Here is a 9786-nt window from a genome sequence, read left to right as displayed (position 1 = left end):
CATAATTTTAGCAACGTGAGCGACAAATTTTAGAATACGGCTAATGCGAACAAAGTTGCATTACGTAATTGTTTATTATACACGTAGTCACAGGTATTTAGTGCGTATTATCGTTTGAAACATGATTACATTTGTAACAATTGTTATATATAAGACGCTAAACGTTACCATGAGAAAAAAAAAAGAAAAAAAAAGGAAAATATATATACACGTATATACATTAATTAAGAAATGTCTTGATAATTGTTTAATTACGTTGCATAAATGGCATTGAGCATTGAATGTAGTTTAAAAGCAAATAATCACCAGAGAATTTGTATGATGAAAAAATATATTTTCATCCGTGTCGTCTGTGCGCGTCAAGAACCAAATAATAATTATGTTAGTACACTACAATTTTTCTATGCATCGACAAAAACTTGATGCTGGCCGATATAAAATTAACATTAAAAAAAAAAAAAAAAAAAAATGAATAAATAAATCCAGAAAAAGAAAAATTTTGTACTATTTTATATGCCAATATCCATTTTCTTAAATATATATTCAGTAAGCCTCTACAAAAATATACTCAAATGCCAATATGCGCCTGCCTTGTGATATTGACATATTACATATTATGTATCGTGAAAAATAAACGAAACTTGATAAAAAAAAATTGATAAAAGTTTTGTTTTATTGACACTTATTGGCAGTACCTCAAATATTATCATCATTATTTAAAAAATTAGAAAAACTACCATGTGCATTACATAGTGTATCTGAATTAAAATAAATACGTACTGCGTAAATAAATACTGGAAATAATATTTTCATTCCTTACTTTCGAGCTAAGAAAATGTATACGTGACGTGTTAAAAGAAAATGACTTAATAAATGACGGTGTGTTATTTCTATTAAATAACACTGCCAGCAGTATATATCGCGACATTTTTACCTGCGTACCTACTGCCAGAATCTTTTTTCATGGACAAGTGTTTTTCGTGCTCGTGAAAGCCTCTATGAACGTTTTTTTTGTTATCACGGTGTAGTATTGTAATTATTAAGGTTGATTTAACAAAAATAAAATAAATACCTACATCTACACGCTGGATGTAAGCAACAGACAAAGAAGCCAGTACCTATAAGTAGTTCTTTTAATGAAATGTATGCAAGTGATGGTGTTCTTTTTAACTTTGATATCGTAAATAAACTGTTAATAGCAAGCACGGTAATTTCTAATTGATAATTTAGCACTGTGCAGCATCAGACACAATTAAATCGTAAACAATAACAACAACACCGGTTCTCCCATCGTTTGAAAAATGTATAGCTATCGGACACACAAACTCCGTTATTTACAACTGCTGAGAAGGTAGAGTACTACTCTCAAGCGGTTATCGGTATGAACAACAGTGCGCACTGCGCACTGCGCAGAGAAAAAAGTATTGTGGGTTTCGCGTGCAGTAACATAACCTTACATTTATACAAATGTAGTTTGTTGTGCTCGGCTCGACGACAAGACATGTCAAAATTTTTGTGATGTCGTTGTTAAAGGTTAGTTAACAAAACAACGAATTACAGACGATTCGTCGATTATTTAAAATACAGGCATTCAATTTTATTGTGCTTCGCAAATAACCAAAACTTCATCGGAATAGATGTAGACTAATCTGTTATTATTACGCCTTTCCGGATAATTTTGTGGTTTTTGGCTCATCTAGGGAATATTTTAACAAGTTTTATTTATTACTTTTTTTTTTTTAAGTTTTTAAACGCAGATATTTGGAGTTAAATTATACAAGAGGTACTCTGTCAAAAAAATTAAAACAAAAATATCTGTTGTACTGATATCTGTTAACAGAAATTTGGAGCTCTTCAACACAGTGAAAACTTTTTCATCTAATTTTCCATGTCTCTCCTCAATATTTAGTTTTATTCTAACTATAAAAAAAAAAAAAAAAAAAAGTATTGGTTTTATCATTTTTTTATACTTCTGTGATGCAGAGTCAATTTACTTTTGAAGAAGCATGGCCATGTATGCGTCCAATTATTTTAAAACTTTTGAAGCAAGAGCCAGTCACTCAAGCAGAATGGCAAGACTTGTTTTATTCCGTCCATCAGGCATGCTTGGACGAAAAAGGCTCACCCAAGTTAAGAGATGCTTTGAAGGAAGATATTATGGACTTTATCAAACAAGCTCAAAAAGTATTTAAATTCGAAATTTTTCAAAATATAAGCATTGCATGTGCAAATCAACAATTTATTACCGCTTACTAATTCTAGAGGGTAATGGCTCATCAAGAAGAGCAGGCTTTATTAAAAGCCTACATAGTGGAGTGGAGTAAGTTTTTTACACAGTGCAATTACTTGCCAACTCCGTTTAGACAGTTGGAGGCATCACTCAAAGGAAAAACGAACTCTTGCATACACAAGAAAAACCAATCAAATGATGAGAGTATCGTTAGAAAGGTTTGTATTATTTTGTGTCTCTTAGCTATGAATTGTAATCTAATTTCATATTTCTCGACAGTTGATGCTCGACAGTTGGAATCAAAGCATATTTAGCGAAATTAAACAAAGGCTTCAAGATTCTGCAATGAGGCTAGTAAGATCAGAGAGAAATGGACAAGTGTTTGATTCTCAACTTGTAATCGGTGTTAGAGAGTCGTACGGTACGGTTTATCAGTTTAGTTTTTAATCATGCCGTGAAAGAATTTAATTTTTAATTTTAAATATTTTACAGTGAATCTTTGCTCTAATCCTACTGACAGATTAAAAATATATAGAGAGAATTTCGAAGCTGCGTACATAGATGAAACTGAAGCTTTTTACATGTTCAAAGCTCCTGAGCAGCTTCAAACACAGGGAGTGGAAAAATACATGAAATACGCTGAGCAGAAATTAAAGGAAGAGGAAATTCGTGCACAAAAATACCTCGAGCCAAACAGCGCTAGCGTGCAATTGCTAATGGAACGTTGCGTGAAGGTTCTGGTTGCCAACTTCAAGAGTGCGATTCTTGCCGAGTGCCCAAGGATGATACAACAGCATGAGACAGAAAGTAAGTAACTTTGGGCTAAATTATTTCTCCTCGAGTTGATTCATCTTAAAACAAATGTTTTAGAATTACGACTAATGCTGAAATTGATGGACCGAGTTACGGATGGTGTGACGCCGATGCTCCTCGATCTTGAAGAGCACATAGCTACAGCAGGTCTCGACGACATGATGGCAGCTGTAGAAATAATAACGCAGGACTCTGAAAAATACGTAGAAAGATTACTCGATTTGTTCCGGCGCTTCTCTGCTCTTGTCAAAGAAGCCTTTGATGATGATCCTCGCTTTCTTACCTCGCGCGATAAAGCTTATAAGCTCGTTGTCAATGATTCGTCTGTCTTCAAACTCGAACTTCCCGCCAGGCAAAATGTCGCTGGCAATCTTGTGCTACCTACTCCCCCGTCTACTACAGCACCAGGTCTACGAGCTGTAGGAAGTGTGAGTAGCAGCTGTACGATCAAGCCCCTAAACAACAACCAAAACGGGCAACCAGAGTCCAAGTGTCCCGAGCTCCTTGCCAATTACTGTGATATGCTACTGAGAAAAACGCCTCTCAGCAAAAAACTCACATCAGACGAAATAGAGAGCAAGCTCCGAGATGTGGTAAGCATAGCGAGAGTCGTCCCTATTTTGTCATATTTACGCACAACTAATAGTATTAATTTTAAACTTAGCTATTGGTACTGAAGTACGTTCAGAACAAGGATGTGTTTATGCGTTATCACAAAGCGCACTTGACGCGACGCTTGATACTCGATACGTCTGCCGATTCGGAAAAAGAGGAAAATATGGTCGAGTGGTTGCGAGAAGTCGGTATGCCAGCGGATTACGTCAACAAATTGGCTCGAATGTTTCAGGATATTAAAGTCTCACAAGACTTGAATCAAATGTTCAAGGAACAGTGCCGAGCTACCATTGCCGACAGTATCAATATCAAAGTGAGTCATTTTCAGGCAATCCCGTGGGCGGTTTTGAGTAAAATTTTTTTTTTTTTTTTTCCTTACAGATACTGAATGCTGGAGCCTGGGCGAGAGGCAGTGAACGCGTTACAGTCAGTTTACCACTCCAGCTCGAGGATTATATACCCGAGGTGGAAGAATTTTATAAGAAAAAACATAGCGGTCGAAAGCTGCAGTGGTATCATCACATGTCCAATGGCACGGTAAGTATATTTTGCAATCTCTACAGCGAATATAGACTTTTTTTCTGCAAAATGAAACAATTTTCACAGATAACGTTTTCAAACCAAGTGGGCCGGTTCGATGTTGACGTGACGACATTCCAGATGGCTGTGCTGTTTGCCTGGAATCAACGACCCCTGGAAAAAATTTCTTATGAAAATCTTCGTTTAGCGACAGAGTTGCCGGACCCGGAACTGAGGCGAACTTTGTGGTCGCTCTGCGCTTTTCCTAAAATCAAGCGCCAGCTCATCATCGTAGATCCTATAGCCCACAGCCCTAAGGACTTTTCGCAAGCCACAAAATTTTGGATCAATCAGGAATTTGCACTAATGTGAGTTCATTTACAGTTTCAGTGTTCATCAGATTTTTAAAATCATTTCGACCATTTTTTGTATTTTTACACACCACAGAAAAAATGGAAAATTGCAAAAACGTGGAAAGATTAATTTAATAGGTCGGCTACAATTGTCCACCGAACGAAGCAAAGAAGAAGATAATCAATCTATTGTACAACTCAGGATATTACGTGTACAGGTGAGTTCATTTCGTAAAAATTTAATTACAAATTTAATGTTTTATTTCACGTTTGTGTATATGTTTACAGGAAGCAATAATAAAAATTCTAAAAATGAGAAAAAAGATCACAAACACTCAATTGCAATCAGAACTTATAGATATTTTGAAGAATATGTTTCTGCCAAGTAAAAAAATGATCAAGGAACAAATAGAGTGGCTCATCGAACAAAAATATATTAGGAGGCATGATAATGATATAAACACGTTTGTATACATGGCATAACGATAATTATGCACGGAAATTATTCGAGCCTGTCGGTAACTGACCACGACTCCAATGATATACTATATTTTTGTAATGATGCAAGTTGCGTTTTTTGAACTCCCCACTCAGTAAAACTTTCCGACATGATTTTAAGACTAACGCTGTAGAAGGAATAGACTTGGTCGTTGACTGAATTGTCAAGACGGCTTTAAAATTTCCGAAAGGAAAAAAAGTACACGGAACTTCAAGAGCATTGTACATGCATTCATAAAAATAGTATTAATAATAGTTTTACTAAATTTTAAGATGCTAAATTAGTTGTTGTGTTATTTTTTGTCAATGGCTCCTTGCGCTTTATTTTCTGTGATTTTTTTCAAATGACCGCTACAAGTCTTGTTTTTATGATGGTACCTTTTTGTAAGGTACAATAATATAAACTGTGACAAATGCTACGTTGCATCTAATTCTAATAATATTTGCTTTAAGAAAGTACGTAAAAAATTGAATACTTTGAAGCTTTCTATTTTATATCATTTTTTGTCAAGACAATGATTTTTTTGTGTTCTGACTGTACTTGACTCTGATAGCATTAGAATGGATTGTCAACTTATCTGTTAATAATCTTCCTAAACAAAGAGTAGATAACGATAAAACTGTATAAAGCATTTGTAATATTTAAGCGTTGAAACCATAGTATTGTAAGAGTTTGAAAAATGAAAGCATTTGGATTAAATACAAAAAAAAATCTTTTCCAATCACGTTGATTGCATTTGTGATAGCCCTTGCTCACATTTTTTTCTCAGGAAGATTGATTGCTTGGCGTGAAATCATCTGAAAACTAAAGTGTAAATGATTGACGTATTTTTTTATTAACAACATATCCACCTATCCCATACAATTTTTTGTTTTTAAATAATCATCTGATCGATGAAAAACAATTCTCACTTAATTTTTTTTTAATACAGTGCCAGATCAAGTACGTTAGTCTCGCACTTAGCTGCACGGTGGGCTAAAAAATCGCTGTACCCTATGTTGTAAAAAGGAAAGATGAGAAAAGTATAGATTCGTTTTCTTTTATTTCCTTACTTTTGTAATCTTATGAATTTTTTTCGAATACGTACATTTACATATATACACATATTCACAAATAATGATATACATCCATACCCTATCATTATACTGCCAACATCTTTTTTTTATAACTTTTTTTTTTCTCCAAGTCTATACTTTTAAGTGGATATCACATGTAATTACTGTAGCCAAAAAGCTTCATAGTGGCGGTTGATTGCCATATCTCAGAATTATACTTATTTTTGACGCGTTATTTTGTATAATTTTATATATTTGACGGTCAGACATTTTTTAAGCTTTTTTGGTAGTACAGCAATCAATTTCGGTGAAATACATTTTTCTGGGTTAATGGCATTCACAATTACTGTAGAAAAAAAAAAATTTGAAAAAAAAAAAAAAAAAAAAAATATGGGTCATATTGACAAAAAGTTAACATTTCCAAAATTATGAACGGCTATTTATAAATATATACACTTTTTGTTAATATACATGCACATCGATGTTGGTAAATTTTAACTTTTTTCAACATTAACGAACGATCAGACACTGAAAGATTTTTAATCATTGATATTTGAAAAACGACCACATTACATATAACAACTTCAATCAAGTTAGTTCTATTTAATAAAATGTTTATCGAATTTGATCGTTTTTATCTTTTTTCAGCTATCAATCTATATAAGCTATGCCCGTCGACGTATGATCGTTTATAATCTGTATAGGCGTAAAGTATGTACATAAAATAATCTTTATTTTATTTAATTTACGAAAATTCAGAGTACAGCAGCAACACAGTCTCTATTTCGTTTTGGCTTGAAACACACTAAATCAAGTAACAAATTAAATAAAGGGTCAATAATGTGCTCCAGAACTTTTTTAGCCATTTGCTAACTCATCTTCGCTTCAATTCCTATAAGTAATATATTATGCCACTACAAAGTAATTTTGTAAGTGTCAATTTGTAGTCTTAACTATCCTTTAGGCAGCCATTTTGTATTCCAACTTTTATCCTAATGAAAAAGCCATTATTTCTCGATAAAAGATTGCTGTGAAATACTTGATTTTTAACGAGAAAATAAACATGCCATGAATGGCTACGAGTTTTTCCAAAGTAATAAAGTTTAATGCAACGTTGATGCCAAAACAATACTGTATAAACTTTGATTTAATCAATTAAATAGTGCAACGGCTCAAATGATTGCTGATGAATTGATGTAATGTACACTGCTCTCGTCATTTATTAAACTTCTTTAATTTTAATTAACGTAATGCCTTCAATTCACTTCAACTGATAAAAATAAGCTTGAACAATTCAAAACTCACATTTATTTTAGATTTACCAATTGATTAAACTTGAATCATGGGACTTCATTAACGACCTCGAGAATTCGTTATGCATCACTCAGAGTTTACATCAAGAGGCTGCTGGCCAGTAATGCTGGCTGCATGCAAAAACGTTTTTAACATTATTAAAATTTTGTAACACTTAAGCCTATCTGTCACATTTTTTTTAACATATTCTAACCTTTGGATGGATGAATTGTTCGTTTTTTATTTAGAGTAAGCTGCTGTAACGCATACTGTTTGATAGTTTTATTTTTACTTAGAATTTTTTGGTTACGATTTTCGTTATTTATACTGATACCGGTTCAATGTATATAAGTATTAAAAAATTCCATTCAAGACGGTGGCGACACAATGTACAAAAAATTGTATCTCGCAAAGCACGATGTAATGGGGAAAAAAAAAAAAAAAAAAAATTACAGCAATTAGAAAAAAGGAATATCCACCGTTGATTGTTGTTTCATTAGTCTGGACAGCGAGTGTGAGGGATGCGACCTGCTTTTTCCACAGAGCTAACATTTTCACAGATATGCACGACGATGCCTGGTTGGTTAGTACTACCTGGATGGAGCTCGTGACTTTCTCCTGCATATTAAAATATCAATTATAAAAAACAAAAATGAGTTTCCACATTAATTTCAGAAAGAGCGAGATAAATCAAATCAAATCAAACAACAGTACTAACCAGGAGTCAAGTTGGCGATAGCAGCTAACAAATCATGATTTACAAGAGGTTCGTTCTCTTCTCTAGGCTCCCAACCAAGAGGAGGAGACGCAGGTGGAGATATCAAAAACTGTTTGTGAGGTGCGGGTGGTTGCAAGAATTGGTCTTCTATGTCTGCAAAAGTAGTCATTCTAGTAAAATATCATTTGGTGATGGAAAAAAAATAAAAACTATGACTTATTGTACATACCAATAGGTGTAACAGGCTGGGCAAAGTAACAATTGATATCAGTTTCACCAAAACGAGTCTGATGAAGCTGTATCCTTGCCTGGGCTGCTGCACTTGGAGAACTGTAATTGACACGCATTCTCCTAAACGACCTAAAGTACTGAAACGTAGCATCTTGGCCAAATTGTTTAAACAACTTCTCAATGTCTTCCTGTAAAGAATTAATAACTAATTTTATCGATATACATGCCACGAGAAGTACAAAGATAAAATTTTGACTGTTTACCTTGAGATCGTCTGATTTGAAAACACGAGGATCAACATTCGTAACAATAACGGAAGTGGGTAAATCCTCGTCATTAATTAAGTCTTCCAATGATCGTGAAGCTACATCCTGACGGTTTTCATTTTTCGTGCAATTCAATTCAAGCTCTTTAAAGTTGGGATGCACATTTGGCAAACCATCCACTTCGTTGATGATAATGTTTTCCTCCGATTCTTCATATTGTATATTGTTATCTTTTTCCATGACGATGTTTCAAATTTTATCGAAAAACTGTCGAAAATAATAAAAAAATAATAACCATTAAAGTCCTTACTCAACAAAATGGTAAATATTGTATAATCAGGTTAGCTACAAACACACGAACATACACGAGCTGTAGATAAACATGAAATTAGAGGAGCAAGTGGTAACAAATGTATACTAGTCATATAATCAGAGAGACCATAAACAATCAAACAAACAGGTTATCACGATATCACAAAGTTTTCGTCAAGTAAATAAATACAACGTACAAGACAACAGCGACAGTCCAAGTATACTTACATTATTATGTGCGAGAGACAAGATCGTGATTTGGTGTAGGTATAACTTGTAATATTTATTGTGACTTTGTAACGTAAACTCGCCTGTTGAAAAAGCAGCTATATCTATATTACAAAGGTCGCAAGTGTTTGTTGCAGAGTTTAGGCTTCGTTACTGTTGCTACTGCATGTTTCCTTGTTTGCAACAGCGAAGCTCTGAATTTCACCACATTCGAACTAAAGTCCTTTTCCATCAAGACACAACCATTATGCACTAAACGACTCGTCCTCGTCAGTCCGTCCCCCTCGACCCTCGACCTCGTCGTCGCAATCGGTTGGTCTCGCGCACACTACACCACGCGTAATATGATGTTATGTTACACTTATTTTGTCTTTTAATTTTCCGATTTTTTTTTTTTTTTTTTTTTCAAACACTTAGAAAATCTATCTAAATAATATCTCAGTACCCAAGTTTTCAACTTTAGTTGTCCTGCCTCCTGGTAGTCCTGATGTAAGTAGTATAGGTAAGTTATAGTAAGTACTGCAGTATCCATGCATAAGGTTTATTCGGACATGAAGATTACGACCGGTTCAATTGCATGACGTCATTGTTTCGGCGAGAGGTTTATATTTTGACAAAAGAGGCGGAGCGAGACTTGCAACAGTTGCCACAAGT

The 9786-nt window shown here is 34.2% G+C and overlaps 2 protein-coding genes across 6 annotated transcripts; one reads left to right on the top strand and one right to left on the bottom strand.

Annotated features, from left to right (window-relative positions):
• The first annotated feature begins 1477 nt into the window (after positions 1-1477).
• Cul5 (cullin 5) lies at positions 1478-6024 on the top strand. 3 transcript variants are annotated; one of them, XM_023390754.2, is made up of 12 exons: positions 1478-1533; positions 1984-2184; positions 2263-2448; positions 2510-2651; positions 2723-3037; positions 3101-3451; positions 3527-3636; positions 3708-3971; positions 4040-4195; positions 4265-4545; positions 4625-4748; positions 4819-6024. In XM_023390754.2, exons 1-12 carry the CDS (start codon positions 1519-1521, stop codon positions 5011-5013), a joined length of 2340 nt encoding a protein of 779 aa, XP_023246522.2. In that variant the 5' UTR covers positions 1478-1518; the 3' UTR covers positions 5014-6024. The 3 variants fall into 3 exon arrangements, with proteins under 3 accessions (XP_023246522.2, XP_014216159.2, XP_089444835.1); XM_014360673.2 differs by having other exon boundaries at positions 3101-3636; positions 4819-6022; XM_089588709.1 differs by lacking the exon at positions 1478-1533 and having other exon boundaries at positions 1978-2184; positions 3101-3636; positions 4819-6022.
• sra (RRM_RCAN_like domain containing protein Sra) lies at positions 5849-9783 on the bottom strand. Of its 3 annotated transcripts, XM_014360678.3 has the most exons (6): positions 9578-9783; positions 9133-9460; positions 8590-8859; positions 8325-8514; positions 8096-8248; positions 5849-7995 (listed from the first exon to the last, which is right to left on the bottom strand). In XM_014360678.3, exons 3-6 carry the CDS (start codon positions 8830-8832, stop codon positions 7874-7876), a joined length of 708 nt encoding a protein of 235 aa, XP_014216164.2. In that variant the 5' UTR covers positions 8833-8859; positions 9133-9460; positions 9578-9783; the 3' UTR covers positions 5849-7873. The 3 variants fall into 3 exon arrangements, with proteins under 3 accessions (XP_014216164.2, XP_089444837.1, XP_014216165.2); XM_089588711.1 differs by having other exon boundaries at positions 9133-9783; XM_014360679.2 differs by lacking the exons at positions 9133-9460; positions 9578-9783 and adding an exon at positions 8958-9084.
• Between the last annotated feature and the right edge of the window lie 3 nt (positions 9784-9786).

Source organism: Copidosoma floridanum, unplaced genomic scaffold, assembly GCF_036245765.1.
Source record: "Copidosoma floridanum isolate Cflo_tuat_1 unplaced genomic scaffold, Cflo_Japanese_pri ptg000007l, whole genome shotgun sequence".
In the NCBI taxonomy this organism is placed as follows: Eukaryota; Metazoa; Arthropoda; class Insecta; order Hymenoptera; family Encyrtidae; genus Copidosoma; species Copidosoma floridanum.
This window is presented reverse-complemented; position numbering and strand designations above follow the sequence as displayed.

Excerpts from the sequence above, each read along its gene's own strand:
- sra (XM_089588711.1), bottom strand. The coding sequence starts at position 8,832 with ATGGAAAAAGATAACAATATACAATATGAAGAATCGGAGGAAAACATT. Across the intron at positions 8,515-8,589 it reads TCAAATCAGACGATCTCAAG|GAAGACATTGAGAAGTTGTT; the intron begins GTAAACAGTCAA and ends AATTCTTTACAG. Across the intron at positions 8,249-8,324 it reads CCAGCCTGTTACACCTATTG|ACATAGAAGACCAATTCTTG; the intron begins GTATGTACAATA and ends CTACTTTTGCAG.
- Cul5 (XM_014360673.2), top strand. Across the intron at positions 2,185-2,262 it reads TTATCAAACAAGCTCAAAAA|AGGGTAATGGCTCATCAAGA; the intron begins GTATTTAAATTC and ends TACTAATTCTAG. Across the intron at positions 4,546-4,624 it reads AATCAGGAATTTGCACTAAT|AAAAAATGGAAAATTGCAAA; the intron begins GTGAGTTCATTT and ends TACACACCACAG.